This window comes from Pristis pectinata, chromosome 7, assembly GCF_009764475.1.
Source record: "Pristis pectinata isolate sPriPec2 chromosome 7, sPriPec2.1.pri, whole genome shotgun sequence".
NCBI classification, from domain to species: Eukaryota; Metazoa; Chordata; class Chondrichthyes; order Rhinopristiformes; family Pristidae; genus Pristis; species Pristis pectinata.
The window spans coordinates 70601615-70628231 of NC_067411.1; the positions used below are offsets into that span (position 1 = coordinate 70601615).

At 37.6% G+C, this 26617-nt stretch overlaps 1 protein-coding gene across 1 annotated transcript in view; it reads left to right on the forward strand.

The window, feature by feature from the left end:
* shc3 (SHC (Src homology 2 domain containing) transforming protein 3) overlaps positions 1-26617 on the forward strand; it is a 100088-nt gene that overhangs the window by 63750 nt on the left and 9721 nt on the right. The window contains exons 5-10 of the mRNA XM_052019889.1: positions 281-334; positions 3271-3322; positions 9954-10080; positions 19732-19915; positions 21794-21890; positions 26246-26446. Of these exons, the coding sequence (XP_051875849.1) occupies positions 281-334; positions 3271-3322; positions 9954-10080; positions 19732-19915; positions 21794-21890; positions 26246-26446 (715 nt within the window). The remainder of the gene's footprint in view (positions 1-280; positions 335-3270; positions 3323-9953; positions 10081-19731; positions 19916-21793; positions 21891-26245; positions 26447-26617) is intronic.

Genomic DNA, 26617 nt, shown 5'->3' on the forward strand with positions numbered 1-26617 from the left:
ATTGAGATATGTGACTCAACACCACACACAATTGCCTCTTCTCAACTCTTTGAAAGCAGCTTCCTGAATATTTTTTTCAGATAGCTATTCCTTCCAATAACAATGCCAGGAAGTAGTGAGGGGATGATTGATGATGTTATTTGGTAATAATTGCTTTGTGAGTACCTTCAACAGCTCCTGATTCATAACCTATACTAGGTTGGTGTTATTTATGTTACCTTGGTTTATAATCTCTCTCAGTGGAGATTAATGGTTTGTGTTTTTGGTCCTGATCCAACAGATTATAGCAAATCATCATATGCAGTCCATTTCCTTTGCATCTGGTGGCGATCCGGTAAGGCATTACTTGATTTCAGTGACAGCCTAAGCTAGGATTTATATCTTATCATGTTAAGAAGAAGTGATAAGCCTGACATTCCTTATTTCTTATTTAGTAAGCTTTCAATGTTTTCTTTGGCATTGGGCTTTTTCTTCATAAGCACCTGACTGGCAAAAGTAAATCCTTTCCTTTTGTACTGATTGAAGTGCTCCATGTTATGCAGCTGCCATAGTTTTAAGCCAAATTAATTCAATAAGAATATTTGTTCCTTAACTTTCTAGCCAAAAGCAGTATCATCTCCTATAACATCAATTAGATTTGATAAATTCAATAATATTCTAAAGACAGTATGATTTAAATAGGTTTCATGGTATAAACCTCCTTTAAGGATGGACATTATCAGGGTAAGGGGGAATTCTGTTAATCATTTTTGAGGCTGTATAAAATGTTTTTTTAATAAAACATGCAAGGACACAAGCAATCACAATTTTGTTGTAGAATACTTAAGCAAGCTAACTTGACCAGTAACTGTCAATTTCAGACATGCTATCAAACAAAACAGCCCACTAACACTGAAATAAAGCATCTTCCCCATTCCATTAAATTGCTAGATAAAAATAACACTTACCTGGCTCCTGAATTATCACATAACTGAAAGGCATTCCTCCTGCAGACAGAAATTGAATGATATTCTGTACTAGGTAATTAGGAATTGAAACTTTCTCCCACATTAGTCTGCCAAAAATTGCATATTCCTCCACAATATTAGAAGTCTTGGTAGTTTTCCCCTTTAGGTTATAAGGTATTGGCTGTCCCTCTACCAGGGTGCTAGGAATCAGATCCCCCATCTGTCCTAGACCAACAGGATAGAATTCTTAAGTCAAACATTACCACCACGTTGGTTTAGTGAGATCAATGGAGAATTTGTTTCTAAATCTACATTTGATAGTGACGGTATACGGAAAATAGCAAATCCTATCCACAGCTAAATGATTTGCCCAGTTGCACACAAGATCTGCAATTTAATTTTGGTAACAGAACAAAATTCAGAATTGAAGTTCTTTTGAAGTGGGGAATTTTAAGGTTTGTGAAGAATGCAACCTAGGAGTCCACCTTCAAAGAATTCTGATTGATGCTGTTGCTGGCTCTTGAAAATTTGATTAACTCTTGAATTAACCCTAACCCTAAAACAACCTAAACCTAATGTATGAAGTTTTACCTAAACCATGCAAAGATCAAATAAGTCTCTGTGCAACACCACATTTACCACTGTCATCATAATCAAAAGGTGTGTTAACTTCCACATCTGTTCATTCAACAATGTATAGGTTTGGTACAACCACCAACATTTAGAATGAGATACAGAGCACTACCATTCAAATGTTTTCACACTCTATAGTGAGCTGGACATTTGTTTGTTTAATGACAAAGTGAATTTCCTAAAATGCCAACTATTTAAATAGATTTTCACACCATGAAGAAGTATGTTGTCATTGGAAATAAGATGTGAATATGTATGTATTGAGATGTCTTGTCAGCATTGAAGGGGAGATAAATACAACCAAAGGATGTACACATAATGATTTGGGAGAAGGGGAGAATTGCGAGAAACAAATCAATGTAGAACTAGATGGTTTAAATTAAAAAATATAAATGAGACTTTATATTTAATTAGAAAGATGAAGGCAAAATTAAATTAAAAATTAAAAAAAAACAAATTGTGCCTTTTTACCTATTTGAACATTGGAGAGAACAATCAGTAATTAGGATGTTTACATCTCTGGATCTATCAATCCCATGACTTTGTCCTTTGTGCTTCAATTGTTTAGTGCCTGCAAATTTGACATGCAATGTACCTCTCCACAAAGGTGGAAGACAAGATTCATGACTGCAGGTTTTAGTGGAAATTTATTTTGAGTCTATTTCTATGGAATGTTATTGAATGGATGTAATTTAGCAATGTGAAGAACCTTTAAGGGAGCTTATCCATTAATTGCTTAATACAATGTGATTTACAAATGTTGATTGCCATATTTATCCTTTTTTTAATCTAATTATCAAATGCCTATTTTTCCTGGTAATAGTGAAGTATTCCAAGCATAGTAATTTTTCTTAGGTTTAACTATTCATGGTAAGAAGCTGCAGCTATGGTTCAGGAAAGAGGAAAAGTGCTTCCCCAGGGCCTCAGCTGGTTAAAGCAGTGAATAATGGAACTAATCAGATAAGGAAGGATGAAAGCACAAAAGCAAACTGACAGTAGTCACTGGGCCAGAATGACTATGTGAGAAATCTTCAGATTACTTGCTCTCAAACTATTTCACACAAATTTTCCCACAAATTATTTCAGCCAAGATAAAGCTAGCTGTAAACTCTCTCTGAATGGTCTGAAATTCCAATCTATTAAAAGAACTATTTTTTAATACTTTTCCCCCACTTCATTTATATTTTACTCCTCTTCACTAGGTCCTCTTGCACCATCTATATTATCTGAATCATAGAACAGGTAGGCTTTCTATGTAAATGCCTCTTCATAACCAGTCCTGGTGATAAATGAGAGTGGTTTAGGATAATACTTGCCCTCCTTCCTTTTGATAAGGTTTTCAATTAGATTTTTTTTCATAACCAACAGTCAATTTTATGCCCTGGTTGCATATCAGTTTGAAGTTGCAGCTTGCTTTCCCTGTGTTGTATGTAATATCAGAGTCTGACTAATATTTTATTCCAATCAGCAACTCTTGTGACAAAAATCAACTGCTTTAAAGATGAACATATATATATATATATATATATATATATATATATATATATATATATATATATATATATAGAATATAGTGAGAAAAAAATAAAGGTTTAATATTTTGTAAACCTATGCAGCAAATAAAATGAACTATTTTGTTACAAATATTATATCATTCCATCGAGTGATTTTTCTTCTTTCTACATAACAGGACACCACAGATTATGTTGCATATGTGGCAAAGGACCCAGTGAACCGTCGAGGTAATTAATGTTTTGATTTGCTTTTAGATTGCCTATGAGTTCTTGAATTTATTTTTTATTAGAAAGAATTATACTCAAATAAACATGAGAAAATATTTCTTCAATTCACTGGATAAGAAAAAATTGAAGACATTTATGAAGAATGGATTTAATGGTCTTGCTGCATATATCATATTGAGGAAATCTCATTAAATGAACATGAGCATTAATATCATTAATATGTCATAACTATGCAATATGCTTATTAGTTCCAAATTGCACTTCAACATAACACAAGAAAGTGGGATGAATTTCAGGAAGGTTGTAACTTTATGGACAGATTTATAACTTTGTTTTATATAAATGTGTATCTGTTGTTGAAAAATTGTGGCTGGAATGAATTTTCTCTTTGGCAAAGTTAAAACAAAATCTAGAGTAAAAATATTTGCAACTTTTTTTTCTGTCATTGTGGAGGTATCTTATTACAAAACTGTCATGTCTTATGATGACTTCTTTCTGACAGTTTGTCACCTTTTGAAAACTGTGATATCCAAGTGGGTAATTGAGGGATGGTATGAAGGACCATATGGCTATAATACCCGTATTGAATAATGCACTCACATACAAAACATAATTAAATGCTTACCTAACATTACAAACTATAGCTCAGAAATGACTGGTTGAAATAAAACCGTACAAATGCTTAATACACTCTTATGACATTCTGCTTTTAAAATTTTAATGAAGATGTTATTGCCAGCATAAGAATAGTGGCCAGCGCAATACTATAAAGGTGTATGAACAAGTTGTGCTAATGTTATCAATGGCAATTTTTATGCTTAGATTTATTACAATTTTGTAGAAGGCATAGATTCTATATCTGTGATGCACAGGCAACATGTACAGAAACTTTAATCCAACTGTCATTTACTTAAATTAATCCTCTCCTCCCTATGGATATTTTTAACGGGATGGAAATGAATGTACCACCAATATCAATCCTGGGCTTTTTGTGGCATTTTACTTCCACTGATGTTCTGACTGCTTGGATATCATACTAAATAAGCCTGCAGGCATGTGTGGCCAGTTGTATGCTTGCTATCATATCAGTCAAAGTGGGTGTTAGGTGAACATTTGGGAATTATTTAAACAGAAGAAAACTTTACTTAAATTTAGATTCTGCACTTCTTGTAGAATCTCTGTCCAATGTTCAAGTGTTCAGATGCAGGATCAGATGTCTGGAGGCTTCCCTGCTCCCAGAGAATAAAAATGTCCCTTGTCCTGTCCATTGTCTCCTGCAATGAGCCCAGGGCATAAATGAAAAACCTTGATGTACCTCCAGCACTTGCTTTGGATGTATCTTTCCAACTGAAGGTATTACTCTAATGGTTTCAGGTGGTCCTTTAAGAAGTCCTAGTTACTTTTAGGTGGCACCATAGATTCTCAACACCTATTTTTCCTATGGGTATTAGATTATTCAGTAGCACAGGTCTTATCAATATCATCAAGTGCCTGAGTTAATTGCAAATGCGATCAGGTCAAAGATTATTAGATTATGGAATTATTCTCTCACCATCTGTTTGGGATCTGATGGCTTATTTGGAATAGCAGCTGCCCAAGAAACATAAAAACAGGAGTTGGTTATTCAGTCCTTTGAGCTTATTCTGATAAATGATTGGATCATGGTTGATCTGTGCCTTTAACCATCTTTTTCTGTAACCTCTTGATGGCCTTGACTAACAAAAGTCCAGCTGTTGCTGTCTTGATTTTTAAAAGCCATGGAATTATTCCAGTGCTTTCTGGGAGTCAAATTCATATTTTGACTACTTTTTTGTGGATAAGTCCTTCCAGATTTATTTCTAAGGGACCATCTTGAATTTGAAGAAGTGTAATTTTATGTTCACAAGGATGTTACTGGGACTGGAGGGCTTGAGTTATAAGGAGAGGATGGATAGGCTAGGGCTTTATTCTCGGGAGCATAGGAGGCTGAGGGATGACCTTACAGAGGTTTATAAAATCATGAGGGGCTTTGATAAGGTGAATGGTCACAGTCTTTTTTCCAGGGTAGTGGGATCTAAAACTAGAGGGCATAGGTTTAAGGTGAGACTGGAAAGATTGAGGGGCATCTTTTTCACACAGAGGGTGGTGGGTATATGGAATGAGTTGCCAGAGGAAGTGGTTGAGGTGGGTACAATTACAAAGTTTAAAAGATATTTGGACTCATACATGGATAGAAAGGGTTTAGAGGTAAATGAACCAAACGCAGGCAAGTGGGACTAGCTCAGGTAGGCATCTTGGTCAGCATTGACAAGTTGGGCCGAAGGGCCTGTTTCTGTGGTGTGTGACTCCATGACTCTATGTTCTGAATTTTCCAGATTGTACTTCTGTATCACTATTGAATCTTTTTATTATTTCAAAAAGCTCAATTTGATGACTGCATAACTTTCCAAATTCGAGGGACTTCAACCCAAGTTTTCCTGTCTGTCCTCAAAATTCAATTGTTTCACCTTGGTATGGATCTTTCTGGTAATTTTTTGTTGTAGCTATCCAAATCTGTCTAGTTATTCTGAAGCCTGAACTGAATTCAAATGGAGTCTGAGAAATGAAACATATCTTCCCTACCCATGAGCTCGAATTCACTTGAAATAAAGGTTATAATTCCATCATTGTTTGATTACTTCTTTGTAACTGTGCACCAGATTTTCGTGATTTGCTTACTTCATACCAAAAATACCACAGAAGGAGGCCATGCATCTCAGCAATTCTAATGCTGATTCATTAGTATGGTTTTACCTTGACTTTGCCCCTTATGAGAAACAATATGCAGAGGCAGAGACATCTCTTGTCCCTTTTTCTCTGCAGCACCTGGAAACTAATTGTTCCCTAAGTAATGCGGAGAGGAATTTAAGAGCCACAATGGGAGCAGTAACTTTGTCTTTTTGCCATATATTGAATTGAAAGCATTGTTTCTACTTAGAGCTTTCAAGTCATTACAAAAATAAAATCTTAAGTTAATCAGCATTTTAATTACAGAATTAAACAATATCACAATACCAAAATTCTCATTGTGTTCAAATCTCTCCATTGACTTATCTCTATATCTACAACTTCCTCCAGTGTTACAAATATCAGAGCATGGAAAATTTATGACACAGAAGAATAGCACTTGTTATATCATGTCCATGCTGATCAGAAAAAAGCTACCCAACCCAATCCTACCTTCCATTATTGGGCCCATGGTCTGGCAAGTTACAGAATTTCAGGTGCCTATCCAAATACTTCTTAAATCCAATGAGGGTCTCTGACTCTATCAACATTTCAGGAAGTGAATTCCAGATGCTTACCATCATCTCCCCTCTAGACATTTTACCAGCATATACCAAAATTGGGATGACACAAAGATTAGCATGGCTCCTGACAACATGCTAATTCATGAAGCATTCCATGTAAGAGAAAGGGTGATGAGCGAATGATCAAGTAAGCATGTATAAGTTTGGTTAAGGTTTGATTGTAACTCACTCTCCACATGCTTTAGTGTTGATGTCTCAGGCAGAGTAAAATAAACTTAAACTTCCAGGACGATGCCAGCCAGTGCCTTGAGAATGGACGATAAATCAAACCGGGGCCTTGCTTTCAAACTAAGTCGAAGAGTCCAGATGTCTCATTGGATCTAAGTGTCTGGGAGAGGATAAGCCTTCCCTGCATATCCCCTCTCCCTCTGTGCTTCTATCTTTTCCTCACTCTGAAATTTTGGTTGATCTTTCTATTGGCCTTCTCTCACTTCCTGCCCCCCTCTTTTTCTGCCTCTCACTTTCTCTCTGTCTGTCTGTCTGTCTCTGTATCTCTCTCTCTCGTACTTCTTCCATAACATCAGCCAACTTAAACTTCTACCTTAGTCCTTCTGCCACTAAAACCCTGATTCAAGCCTCTGGCCTCTCCAGCCTTAACTATTCCAGTCCTCTCCTGGACAGTCCCCATCTTATACCCACTGTGTTCCCAGAACAGATCGTCAATGGTCAGAAGAAATGTGCAGCCCAGGGACACCACTAAAAAGATAAGAGGGATACGTGTCCCCCAACCCCCAAACTGCCCAATATAGATAGCTGTTGACGGTTAAACAAGCATTCTAAATAAAAGGTCAAATTAAAAATTTGAGGGTGTTAACATTCATGAAAAATTTTCCACAAACTCCTTTTGTTGACAAGTATATGAGAATGATAGCAAAAATCAATCTGAAATACATCAACCTATTGATTGACTTTACTAGACCTTCCTCACTTTACACCCCTGAATTGAAAGGAATTGATATGTGAAGACTGTAGTGCTTCAGAATCATTTACTTTCTTCGGTACTTTGGAGTAAAGGCAGAAAAATTGTGCTCCTTGAGACAGAGTTCAAGCAAGGACATTGAAGGGACTGAAAGTTGGCTCAGAAATTGTCTGCAAGGAGTTTCTGTCATTTTGATCCAACATTACCATATTCTAATGATGGGGTGAAGGCACCTTTTCCATCTGCTCCCATGCATCTGATCATAGGTCTGTGGCATGACTACAAATGTTCTAGGTTCCCCTAGGTACACTTGGTCAACACCCCACTGAAGGGTGGAGAGTTGAGAGTAAGATAAGGACTTAGTAGTATTGAATTTAATTTAGAGTAACTTGGTTAATTCATGGCAGGAGAGCTCTGACCTGTAGAACGCTGCTGCTACTCTATGTGTGCAGGAGGAGTATCCAGTTGCAGCAACTAATTACCTTCATAATGTAGCTACAGCTGTGGATGGATTTATTATGGAGCATCCATGATGGTGAGATGTGCATGGATTACACATTGGTCACCACCACAGGTAAAGATTGTGCAGGTAGAGTAGAAAAAGACAGTGGTGCAGTACTCTCCCATGGCCATCCCTGTCTCTGAGAGGCATACTTCTTTGAGTATTGTCAGAGATGACTCCTCAGCAGCTATATTTGTAGCATGATAGGTTGCTCTGCTGCACAAGGGGGTAGGACAAAGAGTGAGAAGTCTATTGTGATAGGGGTTCAACCATGAGGGCAACAGAAATGAGGCCAGAAATGCGACTCCAGGACAGTATGTGCCTCCTTGGTACTAGGGTCAAGGTTGTCTTAGGGCAGCTGTTAACATTTTTGAGGGGGAGAGTGTATAGCCAGTTGACATGATGCATAGCAGTACCAGCAACATAGAGAAAAATAGGGACGAGTTCCTACAAGTATGATGTAGGAATATGACAGGTCATTTAGAAAGTAGGACCTCAAAGGTAAATATCTCAGGATTACTCCCAGAGCCATGTGCTAGCAAGAGCAGAAATAGACAGATATACTGGATCATTGTGTAGCAGGAGGTGGCGTAGGGGAGACGGATTCAGATTCCTGGGATGTTGGGATCAGTTATGGTGAAGATGGAACCAGTAAATCTGGGCAGTGCCAGGACCAATACTAGCACTGTCCAGCAGAGTTTAAACTAGAAAGGCAGGAGAAGTGGTACTGAGCAGGGAGACAGGGGAGGGGGGAATGAGGGAAATGAAACACAGAAAAGGAAGAAGCAAAAGTGGGAATACAAGGGTGATGGGCAGAGAGGACCATCCTACAAAATACCTTAGAAGGCAATAATGTTTAAAAGTCAAGTCTAAAGGCATTGTGTCTCAATGCATGGAGCATTTTCAGTAAGGTAGATGAATAAACAGCTTCAATATATATGGCAATGATATTATTGCTGTTACCAAGATATGGTGGAGTGTTCTTGTTAGTAAAGCAGGAAATTGGTGTGGTGGTGAGGATGGACATTAGCTCGGAAAATCATGGTGTGGAATCAGTATGGATGGAGCTAAGAAACACTGAAAGGAACAGCAAATGTTGGTAGAAGTTGTCAATAGTTCCCCAGCTGGTAGTGGTGATGTAGGTAATGAAATTAAATAAGAAATTAGAGATGCATGCAAGAAGGTAACCGTTTCTCCAAAGAGTATGATTTAAGTACTTCTGTCAACTGACCTGTGGCTCTACTTCTAATTACTGGATTAGTGTTCCATGTGGTGCTGTTGCTTGGGCATGGCATTGGTTTTAATAAATAATCAATACAGTCCCCCAGATTGATACAAGGCATGGTGATACCAAAGCAATAGGTGGAAATTTTATTCTAGTACTCCACTCTAAGGAAATAGCTCAGAAATAACATTGTTTCTGGGTAGCGATTTAGGAAGGAAACTCAATGTTGAATTAATAAAAACATTAAAGAACTCTGTATCTTATGGTGCCTTGCTTTTTAAGTAGCTAAGCCTGCCCACATCAGTTAAAACAACAAAGCATTTAACTCACCTCATTAGGACAAAGCAAAACCATTACAGTTTCCTATTTTGACCATGTACATGTGTGGAGCAGTCTGTACTATAGTTGCATTTATCCATTTTGTGGCTTACAGAATCTATAATGAAATATTCAGATTGCAATGCCGGTGTTGTTTTGCTGTGCAGTGAATCACAGTGTATTTACTTCTGTGAATTTGGCACTGTTGACATTACTTGCAGCAATCTATTATTTTGATCAGAAGAATGAATCTTGTATTTGATTTGACAGCTAAAGTTAATTCAACAGGAATCACATATAAGCTGAAACATGACTGCTGTTATTTAATGTTTTTAAAGCATGCCATATATTAGAATGCTGTGACGGGTTGGCTCAAGATGTTATCAGTACCATAGGCCAAGCTTTTGAACTTCGATTCAAGCAATATCTACAGTGTCCTACTAAGATATCTAATATACATAGCAGGTGAGTACTGATAGCATTGCCAATTGTTTTGTTATTCTTTCTTACAATAAATTTGGAAAGTGTATTTTTATCAACTGAAAAACAATAAAAGCAAGCTGGGAGTAGAAATATTAAAAGCATGCAATGGGAAACTGAATGTGGATGAAACTCTCCACCTTTTCTTAATGTTCCCAGTATTAATTGGAGTTACTGATGTTAGAACTGGGAATGGAACTCTTTCCATTTCAGGCAGCTGGTCAAAATGGTCAACCAGCAGTATTGGGTAAAACACAGTTTACTCAGTTCAATATCACTAGCTTTTTATGGCCATCAAGCATTCCTAGGTAAGGCACTGTAAAACCAGGTGCAAGGGGAGATTTCATGGAGACAATCCTCACAATGTTTTTCAGCTTCGAACTCAGAAATGCACAAGAATGGACAATTTTTCCTTTCCCTGCCGCAGGCTTCCTCTGGCCTCCATGAATAAAAGATTTAAAACACAATTTCTATGAGTACATAATCACTAAGACTTGGAACGAGATCGCCAAAATATATGTACATGGAATGATAGCAGACAAATGAAATGTTTTAACTTATCAGTCAGGACTGAGTTACAATGCAGGACCCAGAGGTAAAAAGCACTATTGAGATTATTGGATCACCATATCATTTAGGACCTTGATTTGTTCTGTGGCTCTGTGATTGCAATGTAGTGGTGGTTGAAAGGAATCTAATGTTATAATGCTATATACATCACTAGAAATATTATTATTTTTCACTTTCAAATGAACAATCTCAATACCTTAGACTAATAAATATATAAGGCATGGTTAATCAACACAACCTCTGTACATTTTATGTTAATTTCTGATTTTAACTGGTTTGCAATGGTTAACAAAATTTGTTTTGTGCATGAAGGTTAAAAGTAAAAAAAACAAGTATGCTCTACATTTTGGAAGAATCTGCTATTGCAAATTAAATATTGAATAATGCAAATTCTTTATTTAGAATTGTTCAATAATGTACCACACAACCCTATTCCATTCATTTTTAAGTATATTCCAAGAAAATAAATAATGATGTTGTATTTCTTCCTTATTAATCCCCTTTGTTTCACTAAACTGCAGCTAAAGAGATTGTAGGGATTTTACTGTTGATTGACCAAGTAGATGCTTAATAATCATTTCAAATGTTATCAAGTATGATGAAATTGTTTCTGTCAGTAAAAGTATGCAAAAAATCCACCACTGGCTGACAAGGGTTTTTTGTTCTAGGTGTTAAGAAAGCATAAATTTAAATATATAAATATCTTTTAGTCTGCCTTCAGTTAATTCATCTGAGGTGGTAAATATATCATTTTTTATTGCTTTGATTGTAGCAGGGCAATCCCAGTCAGTCTCAGATTTTTTAGAACTCACTATGATTCTGAAATTAATATTAAAATTATAGCACTAAAGCCATGCAGGAAAAGTTTTTATTACATAAACATGGGGCTAAATTTTTAGTTGCCAACATGCTGGGAGGAGGCAACTCCTGGAATTAAGAGAGAAACCTGTAAGTTAGAAAAGCATGTCTGTCAGGTTTCCTTTTAACTCAACCACTGTTTTTCTGACACTGCCAGCAATTCCCCATTTAGGTGTTAGAAAGTTCAGAATTTCTACCCGTGTGTGTGGATGCAGAAGACCTGGAATTCCTGACAGCTAATTGTCTATGATTTTTTGACTACTCTCATTAAGGTGTGGAATGGCAAGGCACTAATGTCCTGCAGTTACACAGAACTTACACTGGAGAAGCTTTCCACTATTTTTTAAAATGTATTCATTTCTCAGGCACATTTCTGGCAAGGCATGTATTGATTGCCCATCCCGAATTACCCTTCAGAGGGTGGTGGTGTGGCACCTCCTTGAACTGCTGTGCTCGTTCTTGTGAAGTTCTTCAGTGTGATTGGGTAGGAAGATCCAGTGATGATGAAGAAATCCATGCACCTGCTGCCCTTGTCCTTCTTGGTGGTAGAGCTGTGTGTTTGGAAAGTGCCGTTGACGTAGCCTAAGTGAGTAACTGCAGTAAGATAAGATAAGATAAGATAAGATAAGATAAGATAAGATTTCTTTATTAGTCACATGTACATCGAAACACACAGTGAAATGCATCTTTTTTGCGTAGAATGGTCTGGGGGCAGCCTGCAAGTGTCACCACGCTTCTGGCGCCTCTTATAAGTGCTACACGCTGCAGTGACTGTTCACAATTGGTAGAGGGAAGGAATGTTTAGGTACTGAGAGGGGTACCAATCAAGCAAGTTGCTTTGTCATGGATGGTGTTGATTTTCTTGAGTATTGTTGGAACTGCGCTCAACCAGGCAAGTAGAGAGTATTCCATCACACTCCTCACTTGTGCCTTGCCGAAGGTGTAAATACTTTGGTATCAGAAGGGAGTCACTCAGTGCAGGATACCCAGTCTCTGAGCTGATGGTGGGGAACTCAACAATCTTAATGTCATTGAATGTCAAATGCAAATAGTTATATCCTCTTTTGTTGGAGATATTAATTGCATAGCATTTTGCGATGTGAATGTTAATTCTCCCTTATCAGCCTATACCTGAATGTTCTCTTGGTCTTGCTGCATTCAGGCATTGATTTTTTTTTTGCTTGGGGAATTGTGAATGGAATTGAGCATTATGCAATGTTCAGTGAAGGTCCCCATTTCTGAATTTATGATGGAAAGAACAACGTCAACTAAGCAACTGAAGTAGGTTGGGCTTTAGGCTCAGGTCCAGGTCCTGAGGAATTCCTGCACTGATATCCTGGGCTTGGCATACCCTGACCTCCAATGATCACAACTATCTGCCTCTGTCCAAAGTATGACTTCACTGATTGGAACTTTTCCCCTCTTGTTGTCCATTGACATCAGTTTTACCTAGGTTCCTTGTACCTCATCAGTGAAATGTATGTTACTGTCAAGGGCAGTCACTTTCACCCCATCTCTGGAATTCAGCTCTAGTCCATGTGTGACAAGGTCCAGAGCTGAGTGATCTTGGCAAATCGCAAAATGGGCATCAGTGGGCAGGTTATTGATGAGTAAGTGCAACTGGATAGCACTGTTGACAACACCTTCCATCACTTTGCTGATGATTGAAAGTAGACTGATTGTCAGTAGTTATCTGGATTGGGTTTGTCCTATTCATGTGGGCAAGCTGTAATGGGCAATTTTTCCATATTGATGCAAAGATAGCAGTGTTGTAAATGTATTGGAAAGCTTGACTAAAAGTGTGATTAGCTCTGGAGTGCAAGATTTTAGTACCACCGTGCCACTCCTAGTAATAGACATTGAAGTTCCAACCCAGAATACATTATACATTCTCACTTCATTCAGAGCTTTTTCTGTGTTGTTCAACATGGAGGCGGGCTGCTCCCTCCTATAGAACCACCTCTGATGGGTGTGTCCTGTCAGTGAAACAGGACATAACAGGGGTTGTAATGGAGGAATCTGGTACATGATGTCTTAGGTTTAATTCCTTGTGAACAATTATATCAGGTTGACTATTCTGTCAGGCTGACAGCTCTCTCATTTTAGACCCCAGTCCCAAGGGTTTGTGAGGAGGACTTTGTAATATTATCTGGATTGGGAGCAACTTTTCTGAGTCTGAATTCAGTGCCTCATTGATGCTGGGTGGTTCTTTCAGTTTTATTCTGAGCTAGGTTAGACCGGGTGTGGAACCACAATCAATTGTAATGGAGGGGACACTACTGAAAGGGACCAAGGAAAGTGTTATATAATTTATATTTTTTGAATTATTTGTGGTTAGTTAAGTGATTTTCATTTTGGAAATGGTCACCATATACCATCAATGTTGCTTGGCACTAAGTTGAACGTTGTACAATCTTGCTGCATGCGGCCTGCTTCTTTTTCTGAAAAGACGCAAATGGAATTGAACATCACACAATCATCTACAAATACTCCTACTTCTGGCATGAATGTGAAAAAGCAGATAAGCATAACTGAGCCAAGGACTCTGCTCTGTGGAATTCCTGTGAGGATGTCCAGGTACAGCAATGATTGATCACAATGCCCAGAGTTAACTTCCTTTGCACTGATTTGGAAACATCTTCCAATTCTGTAGATATCTGTGCCTCTCAGAACAGATTACCAGGACATCACAGGATCCATAAGTGAGCTATGAAAGAGATCATTCTCAGATTGAGGGATTCCCAAAAAAGACTAAGGAAGAACTGCAGATATCCTTTCTAAAAGGGCCTTGCTGGAGCAGGTGGATTTTGATGAAGATTTGGTTACATCGTCACAGCAAATGACACTAGGCTTAATGTTAAGAAGTTGGAGTACATCTTTGTGGCATTGCAATTTATTTTTATGTTGGCATTACATTCGGAACATCAAAATGATTGCGTACTTCCCCTAGTCAAACCATTTTATTAGATCATTAGTTACATACTGGGATGTTGATCTAAGTTTCTTTTTGAAGAGGTTTGGAAAGATTAAAACATTTAAAATCTTTCCAAACCCCTGCTAAAGGGCAGTACTAATTCGAAGGTAATGAGTAAGATTTATCACACTTAAAAGAACATTGTGTGGGCTTGAAAAGTCAGTTCTTTTTTTAAAAATCAATTGCATAAAATCATGATTCATTTTCTCAATCAGTTACCATGACAATAGAAATTATTGGATTCTACTTTTTACTAACAACTTAAAAGTGAAGATAATAATGGATCACCAACCAACTCTTCTGTCAACTTTATCTTTCAACTATTGTCTCTCTGTCATTGCCTAGTGATTGGATTCCTAGGATAATAGCTGAATAATAAGACAAATGTAAATGCAGAATTGTTGTGGCTAGACATGTAGAGTTGCAGATATTAACCTGACAAGGGTTTTTTTAATTGAAAAAAAATCTTTGCATTTCTTCATATTCACTATCTACGTAGTACATACTTTCTTTGTTTATGTATATTAATTTATTCCTAATTTTGAACTTGGTAAAAATTTAACAGAAAATAGTAATGATATTAATTGTTTTCTTATGTACTGAGGAAATTGTCAGCTGCATTATTTACGCATCCGTTTTTTTGTTAATTCAATTCTCTGGAAGATCTGGGAATGAAATAGTACTAACCCAAAAGCAAAACCCTGCTGATGCTCGATATTCAAAATAAAACTGAAATATTCAGCAGGTCATGCAGCAACTTTGGAGAGAGAAAGAAAGTTAATGTTTAAGGCAGATGACTTTTCATCATTCTCTTAATTATGCCAAGTTTCTCAGACAAAGGGTGGGTGCCATTGTCAGGTTAATACAATGGCAATTCAATCCAGAGAAGTGTGAATTGATATTTTTGGAGTGGCAAACTCACATGGGAATACAGCGGTCAGCAATTAGTGCTGCTGCCTCACAGCTCCAGAGACCTAGGTTTGATCCTGACTTTGAATGCTGTCAGTGTACAGTTTTCAGTTTACAGTTTCCTGTGATTACGTGGATCTCCCTGGGTGCTCCAGTTTCCTCCTACGTGTCAAAGGTGTGCTAGTTGGTAGTTTAATTGGCAAATGTAAAGTGTCCATAGTGCAGACAGGTGCACTGAGAGTAGATGTTGGGGTTAGTCGACAGGATGCAAGCAGACAAATGGAACTAGAGTCATACGGATCCTTGATGGTCAGCACAGATCTAGTGGGCAGAAGAGCCTGTTTACATGCTGTATGACTCTATGACAATAGATGGTAGGGTAATGAAAAGTGTAGAGGAATGGAGAGACTTGGAAGTAAGTGTTCATAGATCCCTGAAAGCATCGGTCCAGGTAGATTAATGGTTAAGAAGGCATACTTAATGGTTAAGAAAACAAGATGTAGGATGTAAAGGAAGGAGGCTAAAACATGAGTTAGGCCACAGCAAAAATAATGTGTACAGTTCTGGTCACCGGATTATAGTAAAATTATGATAGCATTAGGGAAAGTACATAGGAAATTTATGAGGCTGTTAATGTGTCTAAAGAATCTTAGCTATTGGAAGGTACAGGACCCTGAAGACTCAGACCTCAAGGTTCAATGACAGATTCTTCCCCACTGCTGTCAGGTTCCTGAACCAACCTGAAAAACCCTAATTCTACCTCAGATTATATTTCCCTCAACTTGCACTAATGTTGTTATGTTATTTTTGTTTATTTTGTCATGTAAGTTATGTATAATTTATGTTAATTTATGTAATTTTTGTTTGTCATGTTCATAATTTACTGTGCTGCTGCTGCAAAAAGTTATTTTTTATGGCATTTATACCCTGGGAATGTACGCCCATGACAATAAACTTGAATTTGAACTTAGGTTGGCACAGCAACAATAGGCCAAATAGATTCTTTTCTATAACTTCTTTGATAAACATTAAAATTAAAAATTTAAAGTGTGCACCTGGCAAATGAGGCTTCCTGCAGGGAGCTAGGAGTCAGAAAATTATCCCTGTAATGACATTTAATTTTCCATTGCCTTGAAATCATTCTCAACAGATGAACCTTGTGCAAATTTATTTTTTTAATGTGAAGTAACACAGTGCCAGGAGCATCTGAATTCATTTTTCCTGTCATGGATCTCATGTTTGTTGGAAGTAAACGGAAATCAGTGCCACTAGGAATTTAACTCCCTTGGTATCTTTACAATAGGCTATTTAAGCTGTGTAAATATTAGTGCTGATGCAAGAAAGGAGTGAACATTGGCTCAGTGGTGTATTACTCCTTATGAGTGATACTCAGAAAACTGGGTTGACATCTTGTGAGGGGACTTGGGTCACATGTTGCACTGCACCTTAGAAGATGGTATTCCAAAGACATGGTCTCAAAGAAATTACCCAGCTCTGCTGCACATCTCTCAGGAAGGCAAAATAAGGCTTCAGCTAAGTCAATGAAGAATATTATGTTTCACTGCTGGATTTCCAACATGAAAAGTGGGTAAACAATTAGAAAAGTCTAAATAGCCAGATAAGATACAACTTCTCTAAACTGTGATCATTCACTTTTTAGGGAAATCTGGTTTGATCAGATGGGCATGATACGACATACCAGAAGGTATGCCTGGCCCCCATCACACCTGAAAAGAAATTACCTAGGCATGGAAAGAAAGCATTGATATGCTTCACAGTTGAACAAACATAGGACAACATCTATCCCACAGGACTGTTCCCAGCTTGCCCCAGTGAGCAGCAAGCCACTCATGCTTGCAGCTCCTCTCCCTGCAATTATCTACAAAGGCAATTAGGTCTGTGAATCTAGTTACTGATTTGCAATGCCCTGCACGCTGCAAGACCTTCATGCCAAAAATACCAAGCCGTGCCTCAAAAGTGCCTTGACAGCCCACTAGAGCTTGCTGCCAGTCTTATTACTGGCTGTTAAAATAGTCCAAATACTTTGAATGTCTGTGAGTGTCTCTAATGTTCATCAACATTTAAAAATAAAGACAATTAAATATTAATCGTACTACTATTTTTTTAAATATTAATTTTTTAAAAATTATTAAAAATTAAATGAATTAAACATTTATAACGCTAGAAAATACATTTAAATAATTTAAGTTAATTAACTACTGGATTAATTTAAAAATGCAAATGACCTAAAACTTACATCTCCCTTGGCACAATTCTCCTCATTGAAATGAATGGAGTTAATAACCTGGGACAAGTTCAGCAGATACTTTCAGCTTAACTGCTGGGAAACAACAGGAAGGTGACATTCTACTGCTCTTCTCCTTGAGTTCCCACTGCAAGAAAGTTGCACACCATGATGCAAGAAAGGATTTGCCATCACTGCCCCCACTAAATGTGGGATCTGTTAAAAATGCTCACTAGCCTTGAATCCATTGCAGGATTCAGGGAGGGAGAAGTTGAGTTTCTCTCTGCATGTGGGAGTTAATTTCCTTACAGTAACTTATAATTGATTTATTTTGCCTGTAGAATTGATTGGGCAATCTCAAATATTACACCTTCACAGTGCATCCATAGTGACAATGCTGCAAGTTCAGATACTACAATATTTTACAAAGTATGATAATTATGGAGAGTTTGAGATATTAGATAGGGTTATGGTACATTATTAAGAGTGCCAACTGCTGTTTCTCAGCAGTGTTGTACTGTACAATGTATAAAATGCAATGAGCAAAGAAATCACTGGTCAAGGGTTAGTAAATACACCTTCCTCATAGGTTTCATTTGCGTCCTGCAATTGTGATGTCTGAACAGCAGAAAGTCTCTTCTCACCAAGTTGTATGTTATGGAGTTGCCTACGTGAATTTTCCAATAGATTTGAAGGATGTTGCAAAGTACCTCCTCAGTAATCAGCAAGTAGTTCATCGGAAGCTCCTATATCCAATCTTTGGTTTACGTGAGCCTCACTGGACCAATCCCTTCAGTTCAGTTCCTTGATAAAAACATAAGCTGTTGTAGCAGTATATGGCATTTGTCCATCAAAAATTGCTCTTAAATCAGGCTGCCTATATAGAAGAGAAGAATGTGACAAGAGGCTACTGAAAAATACTGTTGTATGTTCATCTGATTTGTCAAATATGCACCCATAACTAGGGATTTTTGGCTATACAACTGCAAAAAGCACTCTGCATCCTTAAGAGGGTAACGATATGCTTAATAAAAATATGGCCTAGCTCACTAATGTTGTTCCAGAGGGTTATATGTACAAATAATGGGACAGATAAAAAATTGGAGAGGAGAGGAGAGGAAATATAAAGTTAGATGGCAAAGAAATAACAAACTAGCTTTGATTGTATTTATAGAAAAAAACAAAAGATAAGTAGCAAATGAAATTTGATCCATTTCATTAAATCACTCAGTCAGGCATGACTTGCAATACTGATAACTTTTATTGAGAGTTACTTGGCCAGGATGTCTAATATTCTAAATAGTGGGACTGAACACAATAAATAAGAGAACTGTAGCTCAACCAACTTGGAAAGAAGTCCTCATCAGTATGTTTCTGGAGAGCAGTAGATGTCAATTCTGAGGATTTAAAGAGAATCAGTTTGAGCTAGCTGTCTTACCAGCTGTTGCTATTCGTTTGATCCTGAGGAGCGAATAAAGGGAGAGGAGGGAAAGTTATCTGGTAGTGACCCAAAGAAGTAAAATGGAGTAGGAGAACCAGTCCAGTTTATCATAATCATACATAAGGATAAGTTTAAAAAACATACTAACTCTTTAGTGGCGGACCCCAGTGATCTTTTTAAGGACTACTAGTTAGATCAAATTAGAAAGTGAAACACTAAGCAGAGAAGATGTTGGTATTGATATGAGTAAAAATGGACCACATCCAAGGGGTCGAGCACTAACCTTAGGTGAGTCTCAGGCATGCCTGAATATCATCCAGTTAATGTTAGAGCTAGACATATTTCGGCTGTTCTTGAAGTGTAGAGAACAACCCCATAAGATTTGACTGTTTTGCCCAGCTTTTGTCCAAAACACAGTTGCATCGAGTCCCAGTTTCTACTTAAGTAAACACAGTAGGCTAATGGATTTCAGTAACAGGAACATCATTTTTCAGGAACTAAGGCAATACTCATTTCCTCAGGACATTTGATATCAGGGTTTGACATTCTGATATTTGTAATGTAATAGTGTGGATGTTATAAGAATCTAATTGGCTTTGTCTTTGTTCCATGAATCAACCATCTTCTAAATTCATGCAGAATGCCAAATTTGGAAGAATCACCTTGGTTTGGTGAAGATGAAAAGGTAACAGAGCATCCCTATTATAACAGTATTCCAGGGAAAGTCCCTCCTCCTGGCGGGTTTGTTGATGTCCGACTTAGAGAAACTCAACAGCCAGGGTTGAATCAGATTCTGCCTGCACATCCTCTTGATGCTAACCAGGTTGGTAAATGTTCATATTTCTCCCTATGATCTTTTTAGCTTTGATATTTAAAAGTGATATTTGATTGCTCAGATATCGCCTAAGAATAAGATTATTCAAACTTGAATTTTAGATTAAAAACAACTCTCATTGCAGTGCAATAGGTTCAGGTAAATGCTGTGTATTCTGTTCTAATATAACAATTAAGATAATAATTAAAAAAACAAATATGTCTGGGTTGCTGAGAAAATTTATACAAAGAGTACCTTCATTTTCTAAGTTTCTTTGAAAATAAATAATAACTTCTACTGATTAAAGATAGATTTATATTTTCTGCTGACATTATGGGTACTACATGGCATTTTACTAAACTGGATAGATTTAATCTATCTCAGCCAGACTCAAGAAGGTGTCAAGTATTAGGGTAAGATTCAATAGCTTCCTACCACTACCTCATGTGTAAATCTTTGAGCAGCACAATGGCACAGATTGTAGAGCTTGTTGCCTCGCAGCTAGTGGAGGAATGGGATTGCTGTGATGAGCCAGTAAAGATTTGATGGGTAAGGAAATATGTAAGTAGACAGTAATTGGCTACTGATTAATCCACAGAGGGGATAATATCTAACATCCACAGAATCAAGGTTTGTTGAATAGTAATCAAGAGCAGGAACCACCTTTCTCTTCTGTGGCTTAGCAAAGTGGAATTGTAACATTCTACTGACTTTTTATTAGGATTCATTGACTACTGAGGCAGGAAAGAAAATAGAGCCTCAAAGTAACAAAACTGGAAAGCATTGGAATAGTCAGCATTAGTTTTAAATGCTCGATCAACGTTATTGAATTCATCAAAGCATCAATGGAAATAATAGATAACAGTAAAGTAGTGGATATAAATCTGGATTCCGAAAATGTCTTTGATAAGGTGTGGCATATTAGACCCTTGAGAAAGGTCAGATCCTTGGAATCAGGGAACAAGTAGAATGGTTAGCAAGCCGACTATGAAAATGAATAAAAAAAGGAGTAGGAAATAAAGTGTGGGATGTGGTGCTCAACAGGGGTTAGTGCTGGGTTCACTGTTCACTATTTCCATAAACAATATGGTCCCAAAAACTGGGTGCAATTGGGTGCTATTTTTAATAGTGAGAATAACTGTGATTAAATATTGGAAGGTAATAATAAACTTGCTGAAAAGCCAATAATTACAAAATCCATTTGAATAAGTATAAGTGTGAGATGGTAGATTTTGGTAGTAAGAAAAAGGAAGTGCAATACTATTCCAAAGAGTAAGATTTTAAATGGGGTGGAAGAACAGAGGATCCTGGAGTGCCAATATAAAAGACATTAGTAAAGACAATCCCGGTTAATAAGACTAATGTGTAAGCAAACAAATGTTTGACTTTTATATGGAAGGGCAGAACAAAAATAGAGAAATTAGGTTAAATATATAGAATCTTGGTTAGATCACACTCAGAATAATGACTTCCCTAGAACAAAAAAGATATAGGAACTGGAGAAGATGCAGGAAGATTTACAAGACTGATATCAAAACCGATATCATTACTAAGATTGAACAGTTAGGTGCGTTTCTTTAAAAATGAGGTTAACAGAAAACTGGAGATTTTTAAAGAAAGATGTAGGAGAAAATTTGTGGGTTGTGGGAATCATTAAAAGCAAATTAATAGATATAAAATCAAATTTAAAAAGCGAACAGAATGTTTCAAAGAGATTGAACTACAACAGAGTGGAAATTAATTTACAATTATATAAAACTCTGGTTAATTCCCACTTGCAGCATCATTCCAAATAAAGAAGTGTTTGTATTCTTTTAATCTTTCTTGCTCTGTGTTATTTTAGGCTTGGAACCCTTAGTGTTGAACAATTTTACTTTGTTACTGTAGCCAGTGTTGACCATAGGACAAGACCAAAGCTACTACCAAGGCCAGCACCTGGGTGAGGATCACAGTGAAGACTGGAGACATGCACTCGACCGATCTGGTAAATAAATAACCCTCCTGATAATAGCTGTCACTGAGTCAATTGTACACACAACAAAAACTAATAAACAGAACGTTGTAATGCAAAACAATCCTCCCAGTTAGAAAGATACAAGGAGTTTCTTATTGATAATATCATTAGAGAACCTTGTGTCACTTCCTTATTCAGTAAATGAATTTCCTTTAGCTCTCTATGGAAGAGTTCAATTGTAAAATACACCATGCGATGTTGCAAATTGTGCTATAATGCATCAATTTCTCACTTAGAGTGAAATAATCATGGTAAATGCCTTGCCTGACATTCTTTTTCAAAGGACAGTTATGATAAGAGCCAGTATAACCGACCCATGACCTAGTTTCTCTTCATTCTCTTGTATTTCACTGTAATTCAAGTATTTATCCTATTTCCTTTAAACAAAGTCCATCTCAACTGACCTCTATGGCAAAGCATTCCATACTTAAAAAAACCCTCTGTATATAAAAAAATATTCCTAACAGGTATTCTCATTTTCTCAAAAGCAGTTTTAAATTAATCATTGTCATGATGTATCAGCTCGAATAATGTTTGTCCTTAATCACCATATCAAAACACTTCATAAGGCAACAAATCCTGAATAAATCTTATCTTGGCCTTCACACAGAAGCAAGGCCAGCACTTCAAATCTTAACTGAAGTCTTCCTTATAATTATACTTGTCTACTTCTGTCAACGTAATGAATAATTTATGCTTTATGTTCTCTGTGGCTCTAATGCTCTTAACTGTATTGTTTAAGACTGGAAGCAGTACCCCAGCTATGGACCAACCAAGATTTTAGTCAAATTTATCATTATCTCTGATGTACCCTATAACTCTAATTAATATTATTGGAAAATTGTACAGTAAGAATGATCTATGTTTATACAGTGTCTTTAACTTAGAAATATACACTAAGAGGAATACTCTGATGTTCATACATTCTAAACCAAAGAGGCTGACCAAAATCTTGGTGAAAAGAATATATTTTGGGCAGAGTTTTGAAAGAGAGGAGATGTAGTAGAAACACAGAGAATTTAGCTGAAAAATCTTCCAACTGTGGGACGATGGGAAGGTGGGTAGAAGAGGCCAGGATCACAATTTGAGATATATAGTGCAGTTGTAGGAAATTATAGGTTTTAGAGAGGGAGCAGCCCATGAAGAGATTAAAACAAGAAGGTAAAATTTTAGAGATGAGAAAAAACTTACTTATGCATTAGTGTATGACTGAGAATACATTGTCTGAAAAGGTGGAGAAACAGATTACATAATAATTTTCAAAAGGAAATTACATATATAGAAGGAAAAGTTTACAGGACCATGGGAAAAAAGCATAGGAGTGGGATTGTCAATCCCTACAAACCCTTGAGAAGGTAAACCACTTTCTTGAACTGATGCAATCCTTTGGTGAAGGTACACCTACTATGCAGTAGGGGAGAGAGTTAGACACAATGATGCTGAAAGAGCATCAATGTATTTCCAAGTCAGGATGATGTGTGACTTTAAAGGGAACCTGGAGATGTGGTGTTCCCATGTGCCCTTCTTGGTGTTAGAGTTTGTTGATTTGGCAGTGCAGTTGGAGGACCCTAGGTCAGTAACTGCAATGCACTCTCTAAATGATACACTCTGCAGCTACACTGCAGTGGTGGTGAAGGAAATGAGTGTTTAGGGTGGATGGCATAACATTCACTTGGATTGTTTTGTCCTTACTGGTGTTGAGCTTGGATTTTCTTGGAGCTTCTCTCATCCAGGCAAGTGGAGGGTGTTCCATCGCACTCTGCTCTGGAATGGACTTTGAATGTCAGGAGATGAGTCACTCCCCACACAATACCCAATCTCTGAAGTGCTTTTGTGGCCACAGTATTGATGTGGTTGATTCAGTTAAGGTTCTGGTCAATGATAGCCACACAGATGTTGATGGTAGGGCACTATTATGGTGCAAATATTATTTGCTGCAACAGTCCATGCCTGAATCTTGTCTAAGTTTTATTGCATGTAAGCATGGTCTGCTTCATTTTCTGAGGAGTTGTGAATGGAATGAAATATTGTGCAACTGTCAGCGAATATCCCCACTTCTCATTGCATGCTGGAAGGAAGGTCATTGATGAAGCAATGGAGGTGGTTGGGTCTGGGTCACTGCTCTGAGAAATCCTGCAGCAATGCCATGTGTCTTGGCTGGTTGATCTCCAACAACACCTCCCTTTGTGTGAGGTATGACTCCAACTATTGAAGTGTTTCCCCTTGATGTCCATTGACTTTAATTTTAGCAGGGCGCTTGGATGCCACGTTATGACAAATGCTGCCTTGATATCATGAAGAGTCACTCTTGCCTCACCTCTGGAATTCAGCTCTTTAGTCAATGCTTGGACATGGTTGTGATGAGACCTGGAGCTGGATGGTTCTGTCGAAACTCACGCTGAGTGTCATTGAGCAGATTATTGATGAGTAAATGATGTTTGATAAAACTGTTGATGACATCTTAATCACTTTGATGGTTAAGAGGAGATTAATTGGGTGATAATTAGCAGGACTGGATTTGTTCTTGAGTAACTAAAGAACATGTACAGAGGTCTCTTTCTGTACTATAAGATTCTATGGTTCATCTATGTAGAATATCACAAGCCAAGAGGGTAGCCTCAAGTACCTATAAGCAGTGCTGGAAGGCATTTAATGACCTCGCCAAAAAGTCATGGTCAGTAAATGTATCCTCTAATGCTGTATCCAACTGCGCCACCAGATTCAAATACAGCTCAAAGCATCATACCCCATCACCTACCTACTGGCAATCTCCATCAGTGAAATCATAACTAATGGATAGGCTTCACCAAAGACTCAAGTCTCACAGCCAACACACAATAGCAAGATAACCCTATCACCCAAACAGTTAGCTGTCATTCATTAACACACTTCCCTCTCTCTCAAGCAAACAAAGAGGCACACTAACAGATGTAACTCCATCTCGAAGATACTGGGGGACTATGATGAGGGACTTTGCCAAGGGCCTTGCCAATGCACTGAAGAGGATGAAGACGATAGATGTTCTCTCCATGGGAACACAAGCAGCAGCCACTCAAGATCTCAGTGAGATAGTGGAAACTCAAACCACTGGCACCAGGACTCCAGGTGCCCACAGTCAAAGGGAATGGCGGGTGTCGCATCATTTCAGCTATCTGATCTCCAGCAGATTACTAGGATTACTGAGTCATCACCCCAGGGAAATGGCATTGGTCCTGTGGAATTTTCTCCTCTCTTCCAGGGATTCTCAGTTCCAAGAGGAAAGTCTATGGAGCCACCCATCTGGAAGTAACTAATTTGTGCAGAACCCTTTAAGCCACCAAGTCAGTTTCCAAACCTGAAAAAGTTCATTGTGTTTAGAGCATTGAACTTGAGTACTCGTGGATGGATTGTGAAGGGACCAGCCCACCCGTCCATGACTTGTTCATTTTAGTGATTACCTTTGTTTAACTGTATGCTAAGTAAATTTCAAATAACGTCAGTATTTTGTCAATGCGAAGCTAAGTGAGCTACACTATCATTATATTTCCTGTAGTCCTTTAAGTTTTGTCTGGAACAATAGAAAGGAAGACACAAAACATTCTTTTGCTTCTCTGTGCATTGCACTGATGAGTGAAAAGTGATTGAATACTAACTTTGTAATGAAATGAGAATGCACATAAAGTGAAATAAGTATAGTAAGATTTATGGAATTCCTTTGAACATTTTGAAGTCGAGAAGAAGCCTAGGATTTTTGAATCCCACTTTTCTTTGCAGTCAACCCTAATTCCAATTTCCGGGCACAGGGTCATTAGAAAGTGGGCAATTGGACCAGAAGCAAAGCAAAGTGGCATGATGTCCCATTCTAAGATGGAGTACCTGAAGCTTGTATTTGGCTGAAACAAAATTGCAGACACAATATTTAACATTTTTTGCAGGAACATATGAGCAAATTTGTTACTTATTTTTGTCTCCTGTCTAGTTGATAACCTTTTACGTTTTTCCCTCTTGGATACTTAAGTAGCCTCATATCCCTCAACAAATGTTCTTAGAAAACAAAGACCAATAATGGATCAAGCTGAGTTAAATTTGCAAGGTATCCCAGAGTGCCCCATGGCAGCATCAGGGTTTTTTTATTTCATTATAAGGTCACACCTAGAAAGTGCTTATCACCTTAGTAATGTAATATATTGATATAAGTTACATCGTAGAAACCATGGAGTACAGACACCTCTCCAAATTGTAGCTGCCCCTTGGAGTTGTCCATAGACTCAATCTTCCAAGTTCCAAGTCTCTGCAGTTCTCTAATGACTTAGATCTCCTTTACTTTCCTTACTTGAAATCTGTAGGCTCTTCAAGTGATTTATATGTTCAGCCTGAGGTGAGACTTCACATACCCAAAGGTGGAGAAGCTCCAACATATGTCAACACTCAACATCTTGATCTGAAGGCTCTGGCAACATTGCAAATAGATCCCAGCTTCAGCACAGAGATCAGTGAGTCATTAAACAACAGTGAAGACAGCTCAATAAAAGATGTCTTTGATATGAGTAAGTATCGATTTTATTCTCTTTGCCACCCCTAATAATTTTAAGAATGGTTGTCAGAATCATGGGCACTCTGCTACTTTAAGGAGATTATTAAAAAAAACTGTTTGCTTAGCTTGTGATAAACAACAACAGATATTTACTCAATGAATCTACTATAATTCTGCCATATTC